Source organism: Aythya marila (genome assembly GCF_965140915.1).
Source record: "Aythya marila genome assembly, chromosome: Z".
NCBI classification, from domain to species: domain Eukaryota; kingdom Metazoa; phylum Chordata; class Aves; order Anseriformes; family Anatidae; genus Aythya; species Aythya marila.
The window spans coordinates 79,345,887-79,371,130 of NC_139080.1; the positions used below are offsets into that span (position 1 = coordinate 79,345,887).

General features: G+C 37.3%; 1 protein-coding gene across 2 annotated transcripts in view; it reads right to left on the reverse strand.

Moving 5' to 3' along the window:
- The window catches only part of RASGRF2 (Ras protein specific guanine nucleotide releasing factor 2), a 139,235-nt gene that overhangs the window by 11,974 nt on the left and 102,017 nt on the right, over window positions 1-25,244 (reverse strand). For both annotated transcript variants that reach the window (XM_082783530.1, XM_082783529.1), the window contains exons 18-19: window positions 18,469-18,575; window positions 6,522-6,634 (exon numbers count right to left, since the gene is read on the reverse strand). In XM_082783530.1, the coding sequence (XP_082639656.1) occupies window positions 6,522-6,634; window positions 18,469-18,575 (220 nt within the window). The remainder of the gene's footprint in view (window positions 1-6,521; window positions 6,635-18,468; window positions 18,576-25,244) is intronic.

The following is a 25,244-nucleotide window of genomic DNA, read 5'->3' on the forward strand; positions in this document are numbered from 1 at the left end:
TTATATAGACTTCTAATCCCTTGCTCTGTAGAGATGACATGCTTTTTCTCTGACACAGTATTCTTACGAAAAAAAATATTTTATCCATAAATAATCTACATTTACTCCTTCAAAGGACAGCATATCTTTCTGGACTGGACAAAAGTACTTCTTAATATCATCAATAGTAGCTTCCACTTCAGTCTGCACAGTTGCTGGCCTAGTGGTATTATAAAAGCCTAGTGGTATTATAAAACATAGTTTTGATAGAGGTTTAAGAGGATATGCTAAGCTCCTCAGTTCTTCTTGGGCAGTTCCCATCAGTAGTCTCCTGGAAGTCATGTGAGAAGCTCAGGTTCATGTGAAAAGGGCTATGAGAGAAAGTTAAAGTAAGGAAACAGTCTGCATGACTATTAAACAGCACTCCTCTCAGTGGGACTGAATGGAGTAACAACATTCTTACAAATAAAGGAAATAAATTTATAAGAAATAACTTTCTAACTCTTCCACTTCACATCTGGGATGAGAATTTTCTCTCTCATTTGATCTATTCTTCATGCTTGACCAGTCTAAAAGTTAAAATGTTTTTCACATAAAGCACTAAAATCTGTTCCAAACTATTACACAGGATAGAGTATCAGTCATCTATCAAATTTTGAACCCCACATATTCCTTGATTCCCTTTACAGAAGAAGATGAAGGAGGAACTGTTTCTTGCACCTCTCTTTTTCCACACAAGAGATTATTTATCAACCAAAGTTATTCACTGCAGTTCAGTCTCAACCTTACACCTTTCTGGTCCACCATCACTGAAATTCTGTGTAGATTTCAGGAATTACTGAACAAGACTGATCAAATCTCAAGCACAACATACTTCAGTATGTTTGCCTAACTTTCAAAAATAATTTGAAGAAAGAGAAAAGAAGCTTTTACCCTGCAGAGAAACCTCATAAGTCCATTCACCAAAATTCTCTTAATGCAAGAAATACCAGCTGTTCTCTCTAATGACTCAGGAAGGCATGAACTAGTTCAGTATCTCTCATAAACACTTCCTTTGCCATTCTGTTTCTGTACTGCCTCTTTCCCAGAGCTTACCATAATGTTTTTGGAGTATAAATCAACCTTTCCTCCTCTAATCTCTGTTAACAAATATGATTAAAAGGCACTGATTTTCCAGGAAAAAAAAATATACATGCATATACACACATACACTCACAGGCTGGGCCAGTTTCTAAAAGAAGACACTTGTGTCCAAAATCAAGGAGATAGTCTATGGCATATACTTATATGCAGGCTCTAAAAGTATCTGAACAACGAGTTTACAGTAAGAAAAGCTTTTCTTAATTTCACTCTGCATTCCTCTACATTTCCGAGTAAAGAAACACAGGGAAGCAAAGACCTATAGTGAGGGCTGACTGACAAACACCAACTGCTACACATATTTTGATATGCCAGCACTTTTCAGATGTAAAAGCAGACAGTAAGCACCTCTTCAGAGCAACTAAAAAGCCTGTTTTATGACACACTTAGCATTGGATGAATTACTATTTTCATGAGGGGTATGTTCACTGGCTCACCCCAATTTTATGTTTCCATCCTGACCCAGGGAAGACTTTTGAATGGAAGTTTCATCAAAACCTTCAGTCCTCACGCATCTATGCTTTCACATACAAAATATGATGCCAAAAACCTTCATGATTTGAAATAAAAACTCTTCAGTAAAAGCTCTTCTAATTTATATTCTTCCTTTAAGTAACATCAGTTGAGATCCCTCCACCTAGAAGAAAACCATACAGGTAACAGCTTTCCATGGAGGGTAATGTGGCGGTGATGAATTAAGAAGCATTTCTCCAAAACAGACTTCTCTACTTGAGCCAGAAGAGAAACACAATACCTGTGAACACCTCTACAAATCTCTAAAACAAGACAGACTCTAGATAACCTACCTTTAAGACATCTAGGATGGAATTCAGATCCTACTCAAGTCAGTGCCTATATCCTCTAATTGTCAGAGAAAGCAAGGTGTCATGATCTCCAGAGAAGTCCACATGCCTAAGTTCATACCACTTTTGGACAGAATCACCATCTCTCTCAACAGGCAATTACTTTGGAAGGAATGCTTCATTAGCTGCCTACAGCTTGTTTATAGCTAGGTCTTTCAGGTAGAGTGGGTCCCACCACAGCATTTTTTTTAAGTCAGTGCTAAGAGGAAATCCCGTTTCCCCTCATCTTGTCAGTATAACCTATGCCTATGAACAGGTCAAGGAACTCATAAAATATTTTTTTTCCATTACAGGCCTCCTCTTAATGTTCAGAACATTGACTATAATATGGCATGTTGGCAGATGATAGAAAATCTGTAATCTGATGTAGATAAAACACATAATGACAATATGAGAAATAAATACTCTGGTGTTCAACACAGTACTTCTTTACAATGTGTCAGTGCAGTATGGGAGCATTTGCTTAAAATTCAGCAACTTTTATTCAAGTTCAACAGTCTTGGTTATACCTACTACAAGAAAGAGTAATCTTCAGAGACATGTAATAGAGAAAAATATCCAAGTTAAGTGCTTCCCTTGACCTACTTCGACAACCAGACATGGTACCACAGAAGGCATCAGACAGTAATGCTAGGAGAAGGAACCATTTCTGTGTTACTGGGTCCGCTTTTTGCACCAAAAGTACCTCTGTGTTTAGTGCTTATATATTTGTGCACAGTGTAAAAACGAAGAAAACTATGTTCATCTGGCACTATAGAAAGCCTGGTACCCACTTGGTTCATACAATTACATTATCAGATAGGATGCAGGCATGTGGATACTGTCTCTTCTTCATCTGTTGGTTTGTCGTTCTTCATGAAATCTGTTCCAGAATTGAGCAAGCGCATTTTCAACCTGCCAGAAAAGCCAAACCTTCCTGACTGAAACTATTACTCAATTTTATATTTGGGGATTTAAAAAGTTAAGTGTAAAAAGAACAGTCTGGAGTTGGCTCGACCTGTGAATCCACTAATGAGCTGAGAAGCCAGTGTATCAGAGGGAGTCTTGTCTTGCTGCTCACTGCTCCTGAGGTCATGCCTGCAGTGGCAGCCAGAAGTGTGTGTTCAGTCTCCACGCTTAGGACTACCAACATGATCATCTTTTTAATGTTATAAATACTTTTCCTTTAATAACATTCAATACAAATGAAGACTTGTGGAAGAGTAAAGGAATGTGCACCCCTGCGTCATTACCACAGATCTACAGTTACACATGAAAAACTCCATTTAATTGCAGATTATTTCTGAAGTCCTATAATTTCCTCTTCTCAGTTAACTATATAGCCTTGCTGAGAACATATCTTTGGGAGTAACTACAGTACTTTTCAAAAGCTTGGAAACTACTCTTAATTACCATACAGCCCATTTTGCTGAGGTGATTTAAGAATCAGAGTTCCCCCTTACAGTGAAAGGGTGAGATATATGACACATCTGTGTATTTCATCTTGGCTGAATGGTTTTCATCCAAAGTCAGAATTGCTCCTTTATGTTCTTTCTCATAAGGTCACCAAAGCAGTTCCATTCCTGGAGAATTACTTTCTCTTGATCAGATGACTTAACAAAATTTCATGTGTCTGACAAACAACTGACTCCTGTGTGGCTGGAGAGAGCACCCAAGAACTTTAGATTTTTTTTATTCAGTGTTAAGTCTTTGGGGCAGTATTTTTTAAGTCCTAACATTTTTAACTTGAAGATTACAGCCTCAGGTATTATTTACTACAGCTTAACAGCAGTTTACATTATGAAGGTTGTATTTATGCAACAGCTTCCACCTGAAATTTTATTCATGCAACAACTTTTATTTGAAAGTTCATGAGCAGTTTGTACAAATAAAAAGCACAGAGATTATGACACAGGAGAAACTTCAGCTGCTACAGAAACATGGTTACCACAGAGAATGGAACACAGCAGGTTTTGGAGCCCTTGAGGCAACAACGCTGTGTCACTGATGTATATTGGACTTTGACTAACAACTTTTATTTATTTATTTATTTATTTTAGGAACATTCAACATACAAGTGTTGCATATACATTAACAACATCATTGAAAAGTAATGCGGGACTACTAAAAAGCACTGTTAGCCAAGGCTTGAATTTCATACCTCATTTTGAAGGAAATCAACATTCATGCCACATTGAGTCAAAAGGATCAGTTCTGTATGCTGAGCCACCAATGGCTCTTTTTTCTAGTGAAAGTTTCTGGTATGTAAACAAATACTTGCAACTCTATGACCAAATCTACAATCAAACTACTTTATTTGAAAAGTCTGACAGGATTACAGTGTCCAGCTGCAAACCCTGATCAAAGATGGCTTTGTTGAGGGTCTTATCTCAAGAAATTTTCATTCTCTACCTATCTTTCCAACAGAAACTCCCACTGAGACCTCAAATATGTCATTGGTTTTACTTTCCTGCTTGTAAAGTGCCTAAGTATTTACAGAAATATTGTGAGGATAATGGCTACAAAAGAAGGATTTTAAAAACACAATATGTTCTACAAAATATTTCAAATTAGTGAATTTTTAGTTAACTTTTAGTTCAATATCTGTGACTATATTTTTCATTTTTACTAAAATTTTAATTTCTACTCCTTTTTTCTTTTACTTCTAAATATTTCTCAGTTTAAAAAAAAAAAAAACTTTCAAAATATTTACTTCTTAAAGAATTTAACTTTTTTCTTTTTCACAAAAGAAACCCTTTAAAATTCTCAGAATTGCCGAAAATTCAGTCTTCATTAAAATAGAAGTATCAGTGGAAATATCAGATTAACTGTGTTTGCTAGCATATACAGTGAGATAAGATACTAAAGTAGTAAGTGTTAAAAGCAAAGTGATGAAAAACAATACCTCACATTTCATAGAACAGCAGTAACAGGATGCAACTGGGGGCAGCTTGCAATTTAAAAATAATTACTAAAGTTGCATTTGTTGATGCAACACTTAATGGAAAATGACTAAATCAAAACTGTACAGAGAAAATTGTAAAAAAAAAATGTATGCTTAAAGGCCTATAAATCTGTTCTATTACTGTGCAAGAAACAATCAATCTACATTTGTTTCAGACTTATTTTCTTAAGAAGCTAAAGGTCTTAAGGCTAACTTTTCCCACTGTGAGCAATCTGACAGAAACTTTGCTATCAGAGGTATTACTAAAACCCGCTACACTGTAACATAACTAATCCTTTTTTGTTCTTCTTGTTATTTCTTCCAAAGAAATATGTGACATTAACTTTAAAAAAAAAAAAAAAAAACTTTGAATAACAGCACGTACAGTGTAATTAACAAAAAGGCTTATTTCTATGTAGAAACTAAGTAGGATCCTATTAACATGAACTGCTTATATTAAGAGCTTATTTTTGTTTCTTATCCTTTATTTGATATTTTCCCCTCAGGTGAACAACTTCTTCTTATTCTGACATTCCTTTTCATACAAGCATCCAGTGAGGAAACCTGTCAAATGTTCTTAGAAAATTCAGACACATTACATTTATTGCACCCTAGTTGCCTTTCCAGCAGAATACTTACAAAAATACTATGCATGTCACAGCTTCATCTGTGCTTTTCATCACGTCTTGTTTTAAGCACTGCCTGGTCTTTAAATGCATATTTTTCTTCAGTAATATAGCATAACTTACATGGAAATCAGTTACCATAAAACATTCACACTTACTAGAATGAATTATTTTCACTGATAAATGCATGCAAGGCTTTGCTTTTGGAACAACTAGACACTCAATTCTGTAACACCAACTCTAAGTGATAAAGAATTTGAACCCCAAGGTAAATAATTCCAGTTATACGGAAACTTAAAGATCTTTTATTTCATGGCACTAATTACATAATAATTCCTCTCTGTAAGCTACCCAAGGAAGTTAAGACACAGCTGTCAACACAAAGGAAAGTGCAAGCACGGTCTAGTGACTATGTCATGGCACATTAGACTATCAACAGCCTCTCAAGAGCTTAGCAGCATGAAGTGCTCATTACTAAGATAGGAGTTCTTCACGATATTATAGTGAATGGTCTTGTTGCTTTATTGGGCAGCATTTTTTCCCTACCACATAAACACTGAACCAATGGCTGGCAGATTTTTTTTTAAGAGAATTTTCTGAATGAAACTTAAACCATGCTCTGACACTTGATGGATGTCCAGACTAAAAAAGTTACAAGGGAATTTTAAAACATTCCAAATAACAGACATAGCTAAGTTTTCCTTAATCCATTTTGAAGACATCTAAACTTTTTGTTAATTATTCTTTAGTTCCTATTGTGCAATTTTTACTGTATACTTAGCTGTAATCACTACAATTTAACCTGAAAACATGCTATATTTTGCTGCTGGATGAAGTGCTTCAAAGTTGGTCTATTTTACAGCTAATAAAAAACTTCACAATCCTTCAAAATCAAATAATCTGGAGAAAAGCCCTGTGAATTCTATGATACATGTTCTCCTATCTATTTCACATACCACACATAAACAGATTATTTAGAAACGCATTTACCTCAGTATATTTGCAGTAGCCTTCCTTTCTTGTGGTAGAAGGTCGGGGTCTCTTAAAACTTCTTCCAGCAAATTTAACACATTCATTTTCAACTCATTATTTAGCTCAAAATCCTGCAAAGGAAAATAATTTTACTTCCTTTTGTTTTAACAATACTCATCAAGCAATTGAAAAGATAGTTTTTTGAGTTTTGTCTATTCCATCTGGTAAGAAAATATTTAATGAAACTTGGAAAACTGTTGTAGTGAGCAGGCTACATGTGTGGTAACCTGAAAGGCTACTATTTATCTAATTTTCCAACCCTTACTTTGTGGAACTGGGCAAATCACTTAACCTTTTTGCTCTGAATTTAGGAAAACATCTCACCAGTATCCACAATGTGCCTTATCCTCTATTGTCCTGTGATGACTATAAAAGTGGAAAAACAGAAAAGCAGAGAGGGCTGCGTAGCAAGGTTGTGTGGTGCAATTGCCTAAAGTAGGAAAATAAAACTAACATTCACATTTTAAAGAAAATGTACAACATTGAAGAGGCTTTTATGGTAGGGTGTAGCTGCATTACCTGAGCTCCACCTAAAAGATAGAAAATAATATAAATTGGCCTAAGAGAGAGGGGATGTCAGGGAAGATACCACTGTCAGGGGAGACACCGTCCCGAGGTCCTCCTGACCCCTGGGATCAGCTGATGGGCTGAGCCTCTCTTCCCCCCCATTGGACACCTCTGTGTGTGATCTGAACACTTGATTGTACTGTGTGTCTCCACAGAAACTTAGAAATCTCTGTAGAGTCTTTGTGCCTCTTAATGCATTAATTTCCAGGCTGTGCACCTGTGTATTTCATGCATGCTAGCTTGCTTTTGCAGACAGTAACTATTTCCAGCAATCCAAAGAACCTGTGTACCTGTTGCTGTAATAAATTGCACTTAACTGCATTGTTCCTAGCCGTGATAGTTCTCATTGAACACGACTAGAGTAAGTGCAGTTATATGTTATTGGTGAATCGTGACCGTGGTTGTTCAGTGCTCTGAATCCCACCAGACCCATATCGGTTAATGGGTTATTGGTGAATCTGTGACTGTGGTAGTTCAGTACCCTGACTCTGATCAGATCCGTAACAGTTAATTGGCTATACCCCTTAACGCAACAGGGTGGACACAGGTTTTTTTTTTCCACTATTTTACAGAGTTTTCCTATTTACCTACTTCCCCCTCTGCTATTTCTTCTTCCATAATCCTCTTTTTGGAAAGGTCTGCTTTTTATTTGATGTAGTGGATTATTCAACCTATATAAGCATGATAAATCAGACCAGTGTTCTCTGGTACTGCACTTAAGAGTTCTGGCATTTTAATTATTTCTAAGGCTGACTAATACCTTACACAGGATCACCACTCAAAAACAGAAACAGACAACAATTTATGTTGATACCTGATAGTGGATAAAATCAAATATTAGAACAATGTACAAATTTTAAGGTAGGAACTTAGAGTTAAGTATTGGAGCAGACTCCACGAAGACTTGGATTTAGCTCAAAGCTAGTATTTGGGTAATAAAACTAAACACCAAGTCTTTGCTAATCCAGTGCATCTGTAGGTTTTCCTTCATAACCCACAGCTACTTGCAAGTAAGACTATGTTTGCGGCAAGCCCCTGCTCGTTTCCATGGGAACAGAAGCAGAGCCAGCAATAAAGTTACCAAAACTGGGGAATATTTGGCACCTCTGTACAGGGGCTGTATATTTTATTTTCCCAAAGAACCAGATACCTCCCCTTATGTTGCAATAGACTCCTAAATTGGCAGAATTTCTGGAGCTCTGTCCATCTCCCTGGAAGGGAAAGAGTCAAATGCCTCTAGGGAGAATCATGTCTGGTAGACACACATCATCACACCATCCATCTCACTTAAGTGGATGCACCATAGTGCACCCGAAGTCACACAGGAAGGTGATGCTTAGTTTAGAAAAGCACTGAAATACTGACACTAGGAGGATACATGTTCATTAAGGACGGTGGTGCCCCAATCATTCTGACAGGGCTTTTTGAGGAAGCTTAGTGTTCAAATTGGCAGCATGAGGTGAGGGATTAGGCTGCCTTCTTGCCCACAAATGCCCTGCTGCTCTTCCTCAGTAAAGACCTGGGCATTCCTCCACTTAAAAGTATCCCCTTTTGAGTTTTCAAAAGTCTCCTCACTTTTACAAGAGCTAATTCACATTCTGAAACCAGCTAGTATTTGTGTATTAGTCCTTCATGATGTTTGTTCATATTGGAAGATTTGTGGTTGTTTTTTGTCTGTTTGGTGGCATTCTTTTTAAAACAAAGTGCAAGTTGCTTCTCAAAATGTAAGGAGAAAACACAATGAAAAAAGGTGGAATTCAAAAGACAATTGGGAAGCTAATCTATTTTTACAGCTGAAGTTAGGGATATACAGAATCCCAAGATGCTAACATGATGAGCAATGGCTAAAAAAATCTATGGAAATCAATTTCACAATATTTAAATCTTTGTAGAAAGTTTAACCTCGGAATTACAAAACCACACCAAAATACTTAGCTATCAATTCTTAACTTTATAGATAAATATCCGTTATATTTGTATAGAGAGATAACTATCAGATAACTAACAGGTAACTGTTATATGCGTATATTATAGCTACCTCTATTAGGGTCATTATTTTTGAATATATACTTACTTATTACGTAAATATGTCTATTTATACTATTGGTACATACAGACCGAAATATAGATACCAATACGTATAGATATACTGTATATGTGTATGTCATATATCTATATATAATTTTAGAGTACTCGTGACATTCTTCATCTGTTGTTATCACCTGTTAACACGTTTCCCTAATTCTTCAGCTCTTCTGATCTGAAAGTCTCCCATCTTGCCAACAGCAACAAAACGCTGCCACCATCCCCCAGCACAAGGCAGACTGCAGCACCCAGCAGTCCTGGCAGAAGCAAACAGGCTCCCAACTTTTTGCTGAGTAGAAGTGAAGGCTGAGTAAAGCTGCTATACTCACTTACATTTAAATGGCTGCATGTGTCAGAATTTGGACTATCCCAACATTCAAGGAAAATTTTCACTGAAATTTACATATCACAGAAAGAATACAGTCAGACAAGAAGTTCTAAATTTTCCCACATGCATTTTTTGATTTGATAATCCTTCATGAAAGGGTACATACCTCTAGTATATTTTAGAGTCCATATTAACCTAACGATTTCTGGGGTTTATTTAGATTTCTATTTGGCTCAAAAATAAAAATTATTTAAAATTTTGGTGCAAAAATTCAAGTTCTATTTGTAAGTCCATTATTGTCGGTGATGAGAAAAGGTATTTATTTAATATATACAGTACAAAATCACTTATGAAATGTGCAAATATAGAAAAAATGACAGCAGATTAGTTAAGTGAGAAAGCTGCCCTGGAGTCACCTGGAATAAGAATATGATGTATGAAGTTCTTCACTGATCAAAAGCATTGTACACAAGGTTCAGCACCATTTATCAAAGTTTCCAGCAGTAGAGCAGTGTGGCAACAGGGGGAAATTTATTCATTTTGCTGACACCCACCTGCATTATGAAAGCAAAAGCCTCCTGTCCTGGTTTGGTTAGGACAGATAATTTTCTTCGTAGTAGCTGGTATAATGTTATCTTTGAAATTTTTGATGAAAGTGGTGCTGATAACACACACACGTTTTTATTGTTGCAGAGCAGTGCTTTCATTAAGCCAAGAATTTTCCATCTCCTCACACTGTCCTGCGAGCAAGGAGGCTGGGGGTGCAGCAGGAGCTGGGAGGGGACAGAAGCAGGACAGACGACCCCAACTGGCCATGAATGCTGAAAGCGATGCTGATAACACACCCATGTTTTAATTGCTGCTTAGTGGGGTAAAAAACACAACACCTCCTTTACAGCTACAGAGCTAAGTCAGTAAGATTATATTTCAAGCAGATTCACAGCCAGCCTGTTGATGGGTACAATCCACTGGACTGGACAGTACTGTTCTCTTTAGAAAGTGCTTGCACATTCTCTCGCCAGGAGGAGCTCAAAAAGCTGTTCTGCAGTATGAGCAGTGTTTCAGAAGCAACCTATCCAGCTGAGTCAAAAATTAAAAAATAAAATAAAATAAAATAAAATAAAATAAAATAAAATAAAATAAAATAAAATAAAATAAAATAAAATAAAATAAAATAAAATAAAATAAAATAAAATAAAATAAAATAAAATAAAATAAAATAAAATAAAATAAAATAAAGGGGATGATGGATTTGGAATCACTGCACAACAAGACAGACTGCAATGATGGCAGCAGAAAGTGAGAAAAACAGAACTTAGCTGAGCCAACGAGGTTCAACAACAAATTTACTGTAGTAAATCTGTACTACAGGTGATTATACAGAGAATGTAATTTTCAAGTTTTGTAATAGGTTCAGTGAAACCCCCAAACATTTTCTGCTCCTCTTTCTTTAAATTTTCCTCAGTGAGAGGAAACATTCTTCATTTAAACAAGGTGAGGAAACTTGAATAACCCCAGGCAAACAAAAGGGAGCTAAAACCTGAGAACTTAATTTATTTGGAAAATATTTTGAGTATTTCAGTCATAAGGACTACAAAGGATACCAGGAAGGAGGGAATGCAGGAGCAAGAAAGGGGAGGGGACAGAACTGTATATGGAGGCATCATGAAGAAAGTCTAAAGGGAACCATTTCACAGAATAATATGATCCAACTGCAGTGTAACTCTACATCCAAACTGTAAAGATAATTTAAGTTCAGCTTGCAAAATAGACCCAAGACTTCAACTTCTTGGGCATCTGTTTACAAGGCATTAAAAATAAATAAATAAAAGGCAGATTGGCTTCAGAAGCCTATGATTGCCACGTGAAGAGAAGGAGGAGGAGTACAAGTTGTCAGGATAATTGTAATTCTACACCCTCATGACAGTCTTTGCTGAATAGATTTGGACTAATTGTATTAGTTTCTCACTACTTTTTTATTCTGATTTTCTGTTACATAACATTACGCCCTGAGAAGTCGCATGAGAAGTTCTCCCAGGAGATCTGCAGGTACACCTGGCTCACCAGGACGTGCCAGCTGCCCAAGCATCACACCTAAAGTGTACAGGACTCTGTGATAATCAGAGACGGACAGAAAACTCTAATCCGCTCACCAAGAATGCCTCCCAAGCTGGAAGCCTTTTTACATGCAGGGAAGAAAAAAAACCTGACTGCTTTCCAATTCAGATTTCCAATGCTGGCACATACAACCCATGGTGTTTCCACAGACTCTCCCAGACGTAGTTGATATTCACACTATGAGCAAGAAAATCAATGCACTGAAATCTTTTCCCTGCCACTTCTCTTCATCCTGTGAATAGCTATATGGTTAGGATCTTTCAGTCCGTAAGTGACAAACAAGAGAAACTGAGGAGAGATGTGTTTGAAGGAAATGGGGAAAGCAGAAAAGACAAACATGTAGAAAGAAAAGAAGTGGTCACATTTCTAAAATGCAAGATGAATTAACCAGAGAGGTACCAAATAAGAAGAAATGTCAGTGAGGACAGGAATTATATATTACAGTGAGACTATTGTACTATGGCTGTACAATGGGAAAATTTTGAGAGGCATCTGGAAGAGAAAAAGCTCCGGTGGAGAGGAAGGAGGAATTAATTACTGAAGGGAGAAGTAAAACATAATGAAGGATTAAAAATACCAGATGTGAAAGAGAGAGGAAACTACATGTACAGCTGAAGTCAAGGTTTGGATGCCTCTAAGAGTACTCACACAATGTGGAGATACTGCGTGCAGACTCAATGTCCTCTGCCCCCATTTCCAGCAGCAAGCTGAAAATAGCAGATGGGCACAGACATTGAGAAAGACCAGCACTGCTGCTGGCTATAACTGATTACTTTAAAGTGACGGGCTAATGATAAAACCCTGCTGGGAGCCCAGCACTGGAGATGACCAGGAGGGGAGAGAGATCTATGGAAAGACTGTTTACAATGAAATTGGTATATTTTCAAATAGATGGATTTTGCCTTACGATTTTAATATATCTGCTCTTATGCCAAAGTGTAAACAGATCGTCACTTCAATGACATCAGTGGAATAACTCTTAATCTTCTATACAGAAGATCACATTCTATCACAGTTTACTGGAATTACTCCAGTGATGCAGTCCTCTACAACGGTATTTCATTTTCCAGCGTAAAAGCACAAATACTGCATACAGTTGTGCTACAGGAGATTTTCATATCTTCACTTCCAACAAAACATTTATACATTTGGAAAATAAAAAGATAAAAGATATTAAAATTGGCTTTCAAGAAAAATTCATCCCTGAACTACTCCTAGTTTATTTCAGAAAGCAATCAAAGGACTGCACCTTCGTCTTCTAGTTAGTTTCAAGTGCAAAGAAACAACCGTCATTTGGGGAAGAGTGCCAGTCCTGATTCCATGGTATCAGTGCTAGCCTGTCACTCCAGATTGAACACAATTAGTACCAAAGTACAAGCTATGTTAAAAGCATGGCTGAGTAATTCTCAGTGCATACAATAAAAACCTTTCATTATCCAAGCACTGTGTAACTTGGTAGTATGAAGAAACCTTGCAAGAATAATCTAGCTACGAGGTATTGTCAGATTAAAGTATTCAGGACTGGTGGGAAATATGACATCTCTGCCTCTAAGTTCTAGGACTTAGTACATGTAAGAGCTTTGCAGGAAGACCTCAGTGAGGAAGGATCTGTCAGGCTCCAGCACAAGCACGAGCAGTGTACCTCTAATTAGCCTGACTGACTGCAAGCCTGGCTACCATTCTGAGGGTGACTCATGCTCTCTAAAGGGTCATGGAAAATCAAACCTTTACGCTTCTGCTACATTTGGACAGACCATAGCAACAATTAAGTACATTGCTACTGAATATGCATGTATATTCTGCACATGGAGGAAACTGACGCAAACTTTCTTTACTGAGTGACCAACAGTGACCAACAGGTTTGCTTATGGTTCCCTTGCTCTGCCTCACCCTGTGGCAACCTTGTTGTTTCTTCAATCCACAATCTGTATTTTTACATGTCTTTATTTCAGGAAGAACCTCAGAAATTGCTGTTTAAAAACAGAGGTCTCAGGCCCTAAGGGTTTGTTTGATATGTAACTAGAATACAGAATATTGTACAGAAATCATTGTGTAAGTGTGATTTGTTCACGTTTCTACAGTAAGCTCAGCTTTGCCAGGCATCATACTCGTTACTTTATGCATTTAAACACAAGCCAAGTGGGGCTCATATGAATGACTTTTCATGTTATTTTTTGGTTCCGATATACAAAAGGGCACTGGCCAAATCACATGCAAAGATATACTAAAACCATTGGTGCCTAACTAGAATCATCTTTCTTGGACAATTTTCTGTACACAGACACCTTCCTTCCATCATCCCCAAATGATATCTGCAACTGTATTTGTAAAACCTTCTTTTGAAAACCCTTCACAGTTTAGTTGGCGTGAACAAGAAAATGACTTGCAGGAGGTTATTTCACAGTTGGAGCAAGACAGGAGTCAGGCACCAAAATCATGACCTATATACTCAAAATTCAAGTCTTGGTCTGGTCCCCAGATCTTGTGGTAGCTTCATAACTCACTGACACCGTCTGGCAGCCATAGAGTTTGTAAGGGAGTTAAGATTTTCCAATTCATTCCAGCTCAGATCTTCAAGAGGCCAATGAGAGCAAGCACCCAGCTGTCACTCAAAACCGGGAAGCATGGAGAAGCCAGCCTCTCTTTCCTCATCAGCAGATGTGAAGCCTTTCTCTTTGGACAAGCTCCATTTCAATCTGCTTGTCACAGAAGCAGAAACACTTCATTTTGTATCTTCAAGTGTTTAGATAAAGGACAAGAAAGGACTGTTAAGGAAAACAAGGCTGCAAGACCTCACCAGGATAATGAAAATCATACAAGGAATTTCTCCTCTTTTTTTCCCTTCCTACTTTTCCATCTCTGGCAGGAGTCAGTGGGAGTTTTATCCTCAAAAGCCCTTTCCATTCTCATCAAAGCTGTCTTCAGAATGACTGTCTGCCTCAGCATTTGTGTTTTCATTGTTTACAACAGGAGAATCCTACGCTGTTCCTCTCAGTTACATTTTAAAAACAAAATGCAAACATGAACATTCTGCTGTTATTTTGGGCAAAAAGAAAGCTTTGTTGGCCTGTAGGTGTTTGAATTAAAAAGAGAAGAACGGGGAAAAAGGGGAGGTGATGAGAATGAAAAGAACAAAATGTAAATAAAAAATCTAGAAAACCTAAATAATCCATCATTCATACACATAATAAAAAGAAAAATAGCAATATGGGTTTGATTCCTCTTGCTCAGTGTGGTAAAAACAAAAAGTATGTGTCACATTATGCGAGAATGTTTTTTCCAAATTTTTATCTGTGCCTTGGGAGCTCCTAGAGACATTAATTAGTTCTTTCTGCCCTTCTGAAAGAGCTGCAAAATTGGCATCACTATATATTTACTCAGATTTTAAGTGAGGCTCCTACAGTGAATGACCCAGGTTTTACAAATAATGAATCCTTTTTCTAAGCATTATTTAGTATGATTTCAGGATAACACAACCGCTTTATGAAAGCATATCCTCTCTAAATAAGCTGAATTGTTAATTTTAATGATTTTGTTTTCTGCCCACAGACATGTTTTCATATTAAACACTGTCCATGCTCAGATAAATTTTTAAAAGCACATGCTTAAAAAAAAAAATCAACCTAAATTATCCATAACTGTGGTTTTGACACAGTTGCAAGATACTGTAGAAAGGTAATTCATTCCACAGCCCAGCAAATGAAACATTTCCAAGACCCATCCACGGACTGGATAGAGGAAAGTGAGGAAACACAAAGCTTTGAACCATTTGTTTGGACAGTATCTCTGTCCTTTGGTTCATGCACTAACCCTGACCCATGTTATTATGCTCTAGAGAGTAGCAGACTGCAGTAAGCCAAAGGGATCCAGAGGGAGGGATGGAGGGTAGGGGATGAGTAAGTGGGATGATATATGTAAGTACACTTTAGACAGATGGTTGTACATTACTATCTTTACATTATACACATTTCTGAACATAGGTTGTATACTCTTATGGGACAGTACAGCATCTTATGTGCACATTGCACCGCAACACTATCAGTCAGTACAATAATTTAGGCAGACAGATAACTTGCAAATAGATTACTGTTATTGGTGGATCAGAGAGCACCAGAACTGAGATGCTGTTATGCTGCAAAGCTAGTCACATGCTGCAACAATAAACATGTCTGCAGCAGCATTTAGCACCTTCAAAGAAAAATTAAACAAAGCCCCACAATTTACCCATCTAATGTTTTTTCCATCTTTTTATCAAACTAATGAGGAAAGGGCACTTTGGCAGAGAAAAGTCTGGCAAAGTAGATCATCTTTTCCAGCAGCACAGACTAGTAATGATGACAAGGACCTAGGCACATCACAGGGAGAAGTGTATAGGGAAGTAGGAGAAACTTCTCCTCCAGAGGACAGAAATTGTATATTTGATGTTTGCAACAAGAGCAAGTTCAAAGCCAAGCAGAAAGAAAATGGTATCAGCAAAACATATTGAATTACAGGTTTATCTTTGAAAATCACAACTTTTGCCAACCTCTTCTTCTTTTAAGAAAATAAAACCTGCCCTTGATTGCTGATGAAGGTGAAGGATGTCTTAAATGCACTAAGTAGCCAGAGAATGATGCAAATACCTTAAAATGTGATAACGTTTTTGGATGATCTGTTGATCCCATAGAATTTTAGTACTGACATTGTTTCATTATTTTGTAAATCTAATAAGCATTTCTTCAGCACATACTAGCAGCTAAGAGTCCTCTGGCTTGCAGTTTGTGTTATTGTAGAAAGAGGCTCTGAGCTACTGCTCTCCCAGGACTATACATCTTTACAGCCAACATTTCATACTATTTGTCCAGAAAATAATTCTTCACTTGTCTTCCTTAAAGCAGTCCTGACCATGTATTTTTGTGGCAGAAACTAGTCAGTCATTTCTCTTTTCTTTAGGTCTTGTGTCCTTCATCTACCTCTAGTCTCTCAAGTAAACAACAAAAAAAGGTGATTACATGCTCCATTGCTGTAGCATTCATTACTTTATATGCAAAAGCCCCCACATTTTAAAATATTTGCTCTATTGTAATATTGGATTAAGAGAGCTAGGAAATTAATATCTGACAGCTTTGCCATGGAAAAAATAAAAGACAGTGAGTGACTGCAGAGACAAACAATGTTTTCCATTTTGACAATGCAGTGTTGAACTTTTACCCATTGCCATAGTTCTCTTAACCGTAGTTTTCAAAGAATACTAGTTGTGTAACATTCTGCAAAACATGCAAAGATACTCCGCCTGATTGCCAGGACTTCTCAAATGATGAAGAGACACTTGAGGCTTCGCACCTCCATCAGCCAGTTCCCTCAGGACCCTGGGATGCATGGCACTGGGCCCCATAGACTTGTACTTCATCAGGTGCTCACGAACCTGCTCTTCACTTACAGTGGGAGGGACTTTGCTCCCCCAGCCCCTGCTTAGAGGTTCAGGGAAACAAGGGCTGTGGGATGTCTGACTGGCAGTGAAGACTGAGGCAAAGAACCTCATGAGTTCCTCAGTCTTTGCCGTGTCTGTCATTATCAGTTCTCCCTTCTCATTTATCAGAGAGTGAACAATCTACTTGGCCTGTCTTTTCTGGCCAATGTACCAGCAGAATCCCTTGTTACTTCTTGCTTCCCTTGCCATGCTCAGTTACGTCTGTGCCTTGGCTTTCCTGATCCCATTCCTACACCTCTGAATGGCATCCTCATACTCTTCCCAGACCACATGCCCTTGCGTCCACTGCCTGTACATTTCCTTTTTAAACTTCAGTTTAATTTGTTGTTGACAGTTAGTTAATCTAGACAAAAAACTGATGCCAACCATCATTTTCATAGGCACATTAATAAACCATCATTTAATTAGCATAGAGGGTCAGCTCAACTCATAGAACTAAATATTATTTATTGTGGCAGGGACACAATGAGGACGTACAGTACACTACAGTAACACAGAGCAGGAGTAATAGACTTCTGTCATTCCCACTACAGCTCAAGATTTTGCCATGAAGTGATTTTCATTTAATGGTAGCCAAACAGAGTTTGGTATAAAAACGTTATTTCCAATAACTCAAAATGTTTACTCACTTCATGATACCAGGAGAGGTTTTATCAACCTCTTCTTTGCCGTTCAGCCTCTCTAATACAGTTTTCTCATTTAGGCATTTCCTACTGGCTTAATCCTCTAGTAGACTTAACCTCTATGAAAATTACAAGGAAAAAAGGGAATTGAGTTTGACATAAGGGAGTGTTGCAGTCATCTGCGCAATAGACCCTGTTTTGATCGATGTTCTTGATTGCTAACATGGAGTGATAAAGTAGTCCGCAATTGCCACAATGTACCATCTATCCAAGGCTTGCAAATTTTCCCTGTACTTCCATAATGTTCTCTCAGTATCTTCCTCTTTCTTTCTGTCCCTTCTTCTGTCCTTCCCACCTCGTGGTCTTCTACATGCATGCCAAAATCTTCCAACATTTGCCTCACCTAGCAGGACATTGCTATACACAAAATTCTACTAGCTACTAGAGTGTGTAAGAGATTCACAGCCCTGTATGGGACTGTAGAGGGACCGTCATGAAGGACAGGTGCATCTTGCTGGATATGCCTCAGAACAAACATATAAATATCTGCACACAAGCACAAGCATTTTGACACATTCAATAAAGGTAACTGAAATGAACAGACTCACAATATTTTGTAGAGAGAATCAAATCACATGAATTCCTTGAGTGGACTGAGGTCAGCTTGTATCTTTCCACAAATGTATTACAAATGGAGAGGATGAGTGAGAATACCTGAGAGTGCTTGGAGACCCAGTGACGCAAGACATTCAGGACACGATTTGTGGCTGCTCTGCGTATTATGAACTCTTTGTCACACATGCGTTCAGAATTGTTAAATCCTGTGAGGCAAAAACACACACAAGAATTAAAAAGTCAACAGAGGTACCAAATCAGGTTCTTCAAATACCTTGTTAATATCTTTGGTAAAATGAAGGCTCACAGCACATTAATAAGTAATAAAAGGAAAGAAACTTTTTTTTTTTTGTTTAATAGGATCATTTAGAGCACTGAAATTCTGCAAAATCAGTAAAATACAGACTTGCTCTTCACAACTAATAGAGACACTGACTTAGATCACTATTCAGTTTTAGAAAGATAAAGAATATTTCCTAGCATCATTAGACAGATCTCCATTTGCTACAAAAGAAAGTAACAATAAAAAACATGTCCAGACCAAAAACATACAGGGCCTGTAATCAAGCAGAGTACAGAAGGAAAGTGAGTATGATTTAGAAGAGGGAAAGCAGTAAAATTTAGAAGTGATAAAGAAACAGAGGAGGACAGTAGTTTAAATATGGTGGAGAAGAAGGTCAACACGAGGAGTGTTCCTTCATAAAAGCAGTATTGTACAGGCTTTACTAGTCAACAGAGCATGTTCAAATAAGCAGTTTATTTTTTTTTACCACTGGAGTGACAAGAAAGTGGGAAGGTATACAGAAAACACATTCACTGACTGAGCCGCTTGAAAGCAAAGATTTGTCAACTGCAGCATTACACCACACATTTTGTAATGATAACTTTTGATTTTAGTCAGCAATATTTACTTATCAATAAATGTTTTCAAAAAACAAGAAAGTTTCCTATTACATTCATAGCACTGTTACTTTCTTTTCTAGTTCTGCCACAGCTCTGTGAGAAATACAATCTGTATACTAATAATGATTACATTGAACACTGTGTTTTTTTCTAGAAGGTAACTCTGAAAATACGCTTGAGAAGTTTATGTTTTTTCTAGGTTTTTGTTAGATTTGATCTCATGCTATGTGGCTGTCCGTTTCACTGTAGAGTCCAGGGAGCTACTGGAAAATCCCTTCTGTGTGACCAGCACTTTGCAATTTTTTGTCATAAAAGCTGTTCTAAAGCCTGTGTATTATTAGAAATAGCAAAGGGAGATTAAACATCTATTTATTCTATGAAAAAAAAAAAATAAAAATGGAGGTATTCTTAGAGGCTAGTATTAGTTTTGTTCTATTTTTATTAGAGAAAGTTATTACAGACAGTCCAAAAAATCCTAATTGCTGTTCTTCATTTTTAGAAGGATTAAAAAAAAAAAAATTAACTGCAGTCTAACATCTTTTAGTATATGCTGGACCCCAAATGGATCCTCTATGCTTATGTTTCATGGAAGTTTTTAAAACTATGTCATATTACATTATAGTTGATATCTAAGATTTAATATCAAAGAAAGTTTCATATTAAATCATCTTTCGGAATTTAGCTGCCCATAAGCAGTACAGTAAACAGAATCTCTGAGGCTTTACTCGGTAAAAGGTAACCTAGGCAACATTTTGTGTGTTAATTTTCTATGCTTTTCACAGTTAACCTCTTGCAGAAGCAATTAGGCATGCACATTATAAACTGTTCAATTAGCCACTTAATTGCAGCAATGAAAGTCACAATGAAAATTATATATTAAAGCCGTAGAGTCTTTATCGAAGTAACATTAAGGAAAAGAAGATTTGGTAAACTGGAAGGAAAACAGAGAGAAACCTTCAGAGACAATTTTCAGTTAGCTGCAAGAGAATAAAAAGAGCAAGAAAGGCAAAAGGAAAACCTTCAGGGAACACTTCAGAAAACTTCTATGGTTCTCAGAATTTCATCAATTTTTAATCAGTAATTAGCTTGTTTCAGAGTCTAAGCAACATATTCACTAAGACCCACATAGTACCTAATGCTGATGTCTTGAACATATACCTGGAGATCTCCAGTTGTGTAAGAAAATAACTTATATGAACATAGATGTACAAGGGTAGATGTAAATTTAACTCCACATGTTAACTCACTGTACATCTTCAGATATGACTTCAAATAAATATCGGTGAAATATATATATTTTTTTTCAAAATAAAGCTGGAAATCTTATTAATTTAATTCTTTATTTTTATATAACAAACAAATCAGAATGCAAGAATGTGTTTCTCTCTCTCTTCACAAAAACATTTTTAATTTATTGTTCTTTACAAGAAAAAAAAACAAATGCTTGAGCTACACTCACTGTCCAAGAATTAAATCTGCCGATTGATTTTGAAGAAAAGTGTGCTTATGACAATTTCTTGTAGACTCTTAGAAATTATCTGGAAATGCTATACATCACACAATTCCCAGTGTGGAACTGTGGCAGATCAACATCTTCAATCTGAAACCATAATGTCACGCAATAAAAATTGTTACCCCATTTCCCTGGTCCTTGCTTAGAGTGGTTATCTAGCAGTCTTTGACTTTTCACGAGTCACAGAAGTTTTGGTTTAAAATGTGAACTCAGCAAATGTGGCTTTGGGAATGGACGGGTTTCTGCTTGCTGTACTAATCAGTTCTGGGTATTCACTGCACCTTTCCTTTCCTTACTTACTTGCTTGCTTTCTCTCTCCCAAAGTAAATTAGTAAGTAGTGAATTATATGGTGGAAATTCTCTTCACACTCTGTAACTCAAAAGTCACCCCCAGAATTGCCACTATTCTTTGTATACAAGGAGATGTGACTACTTCCATGTGGATGCTTGGCTTTACCTTAAGGTAAACTTGTTTTGAGTAACAGTAGACCTCAGCTAGTCTCCATATTCAGTATCTTTGACTACACCACAGCAGAACTAACAGGCCTTAAGCCAAAATCAATGGATTTTTGAATCACTGGAATGGTATGCTGGAGAAAAATACATGGAATCCTTGGACCTCCCTTATGCAAGTGAGCTTGTGGCAGGCAAAGCTGGTGGGACTTGCAGTGTTCAGAAAAAAATAAGCCTCTACCATCAGTCCCCATTCTGTGATCTACCATACTATTTCCAAGCAAAAGGTTCTGCACAGTTATGACATGAACATGAAGCAGTTCAGGACAAAGGAACTGATTATATTCCTACATCAAAAAGGGTGACCAAACGTCCTGGGCAATGCTGGAGATTTGCACTACAACAGAGACAAAGATAAAGAACTACTCCTCACAAAGATGGAGACATGCCAGTCATCACTGACCAGTGTGGAGAGATACATAGGAGCAAAGCAGATAATCTTCACTAGGTCCACCACCAGAAGATGCTGCAAAGTGAGAACCTTTTGAATGGTGTTACCGAAAGGGTTGTTAGGCATTGGAACAGGTTGCCCAGGGAAGTGGTTGAGTCACCATCCCTGGAGGTCTTTAAAAGACTTAATGATAAGTGAACTTAGTGATATGGTTTAGTGGAGGACTTGTTATTGTTAGATCAGAGGTTGGACTCGATGATCTTGAGGTCTCTTCCAACCTAGAAATTCTGTGATTCTGTGTTTATGTCACTGCTGGCTCTTATGGTAACTGAAATGGGAGCCAGGGACTACAAAGCATGTAGTAAAGATGGTTACCATCCACATCATAAAAATGCCCATCAGGCACAGATTTATTAGATTAGACTCAAAATTAGAAGTTATTAAATAACAGCTACTAATCACTAGATAAACTTCAGTGAATATATACACAAATTTTTCATTACAATTGTGACAAGAGCCACCTTGTTTTTGATCTATTCACCCACATAGCATGAGACATAAGTGTAAAATTATATGTAGACAGATACCAGCAGATATATTCAAAACTAATGTGAGAGCTCCTTCCCAGAGAGTACAGCAACAGTTTAAAATACCCACCACTCAAAGTCTTGGACTGTACTATTCCTGATACTAAGAGACTTCTGTCATATTACTAGTCTAAATAAAATTTAGTCAATATTGATTTTGCAAACAAAAGAGATTTCAGAAGTTCTTACAGTCACTGAATAAGTCTTTTCATTAACCAAAATGTGACAACACATGAGAAAAACAGTACTCAAGAACACAGAAAAGTTCTTGCACAGAAAAGTGCTATTAATTTCAGGAATCTTATAAAATTCAGAAAAAAATAGCAAAAATATCAGCAGAAAGGAAGTAAGATCAGTAAGTATTGTTACTTTCTGGTCTTCTAACTTTGAAAGGAAAGGTCTAAACAAAAAAAAAAAAAAAGAGAGAGAGAGAAAAAAAAAAAGAGAGAGAGAGAGAAAAAAAAAAAAAAAGAGAAAAAAAGAAAAAAGAGAGAAAAAAAAAAAAAAGAGAGAGAGAGAAAAAAAATGCCACAGCAGAATTAATATAAAAGCAAAGACATGCAAAAACAAGTCCTTTGCTAGCATTGCTTTTGCTCCTCCTGACTTTCAAAGCACTGTGGACTTCAGGAAAGGAACTGATAGCCACAGACTAAGTTCATTAAGCCACTACAGAAGCAATCTAAGCAATGAACAGTCAGCTTTGACAGTGCCATCACAGTATTTACTGCAATTTTCAAAGTGTAAATTTCTTCTAATGCATCAGCTTTACCGCTACTTCTTAGTTTCTCCTCTCTCAGCTCACCTAATCCACTCCCAATATAACTCCAAACAAAAAATTGAGACACCATGGCAACTAGCAACTATTCCATCCATGTTTATGCATATTCTGAGAAGCCCAATATACAACCATTATCTGGTTCTTCACGTTCACGTTGCCACTTATATATGCCTGCTGCTTTCCACACTACAAAAGGTAACCTAAATTCTATCTATCCTCCAATCCTGATTACCTTTGCAACAGGTGACAGTGATGCCAGTCTAGCAGGAACTGCAAGCTATCTCACCTATTGCAAAAAGCAGGTGAGAGCTAGAACCTTGCCACATCACATTTGCTCTGCCAGATGTTGAACTGCAAGGCATAAAAAGGTTTAATTACACCTCTAAGATATATCTCAGAGAGCATCCTACCAAACAGTTTTCTGTTAGGCTTTTAGCAGCTTTGGGCCTCTCAATACAAGCAAGACATTGAGGTGCTGAGTGTGTTTAAAGAAGGGCAACAGCTGGTGAAGGGTCTAGAGTTCAAGTCTTATGTGAAGCAGCTAAAGGAGCTGGACTTGTTTAGCCTAGATAAGGAAGGCTCAGGGGAGACCTTATCATGCTTTACAAATTCCTTTAAGGAGGTTCTAGAGAGGTGGGGATCAGGCACCAAGGGTAAGACAACTGGAAATGGCCTCAAGTTGCACTAGGGGAGATTTAGGTTGGATATTAGGAAAAATAATAGGTCAGAGGTTGGACTCGATGATCTTGAGGTCTCTTCCAACCTAGAAATTCTGTGATTCTGTGATTCTGTGAAAATCTCTTAACTGAAAGGGTAGTACGTCACTGGAATGGGCTGCCCAGGGAAACGGACTCACCATCCCTGAAGGTCTTCAGAGACATGTAGATAGTAGAATTATTAAGGTTGGAAAAGACCCCCAAGATCTTCTGGTCCAACTGTCTCCCTACCACCAATATTAACCACTAAACCAAATCCCCCTACCACATCCAGCCTTTCCTTAAACACCCTTAGGGACTGTGACTCCACCACCTCCCTGGGCAAAACATTCCAATGCCTGACCACTCTTTCTGAGAAGAAATTTATCCTAATTTCCAACCTGAACCTCTCCTGGCGCAACTTCAGACCTTTTGTGGTTTAGTGGTGGACTTTAGTACTGGGTTAAAGATTGCACTAGATGATCTTATAGGTCTTTTCTGACCTAACTGATTCTATGATTCTATAATGGTAACATGCCAGCTTTGTTAGGTTCAGTGAATTACTTCTTTCAATACTATTTAATCACTCTGTTCATGCACTTGTCTTTAGGTTGTTATGGAAAATACAGTTTAAACTTCAGATGTTTTTATTACATGCAGAAATGAATCAAAATCAATATTTTTGAAGCTTCCATTATCACCAAAGATAAGAAGAAAGGCGCTGAATAGACTTGAATCTGAATACCTGAAGACATAAACAGATTAAACTATGACAATACCTTGTACATAGGTAGCTCGTCTTACAGGAAAGTCTAAAACACTTTCCAGTGGTAGATGTCATTATAAAGCAAAAACACACAAGGAGTCAAGACCTCCAGGCACCATGTGTCAGCGTTTCCACCTTCAGAAATACTACAAGGTGGACAAGACTTAAATATCTCATTGCATGTCAGCATGAGACAGAGAACAGACCTTCCCATCAAAAGCTACTGGGAAGTCTCCACAATGCAATTCTGCTCTGCTTTTTCTTGTTCTCCTAAGAAAACCTGACTCTATCAGAAATTTACATCATTTCCTGTTTAAAATCCACTCCCACCTCACACAAGAGAAACATTTATACTATGTTAACTTTTGCACTATGTATGCCAAAGAAATTCATTAATGCATAGTTGATTTTCTATTCTGATTAAGATGTCCAAAAGCTCTGAGTCTAGTTGCAGTAACTGTAGTATCTGCATTTTGTCTTTCTTCATTAATACAGCAGCACATGGTTCCTGACCACAGTAATGACTTTGTCAAAAGTTTTGATGACAGATGGTAATAGATATTTTCAATAATTTATTGATACAAATAAGTAAGTTCTCAAACTTTAGGGGTAATCCGTTTCAATTATGAAGACACTAGTTTCTAGTGTCTTTCTTAAAAAAAAAAAAAAAAAATCAGAAATGGATTTTATGTATCAGTTTCACTAAAATACTCTGGATACTGAAGATGC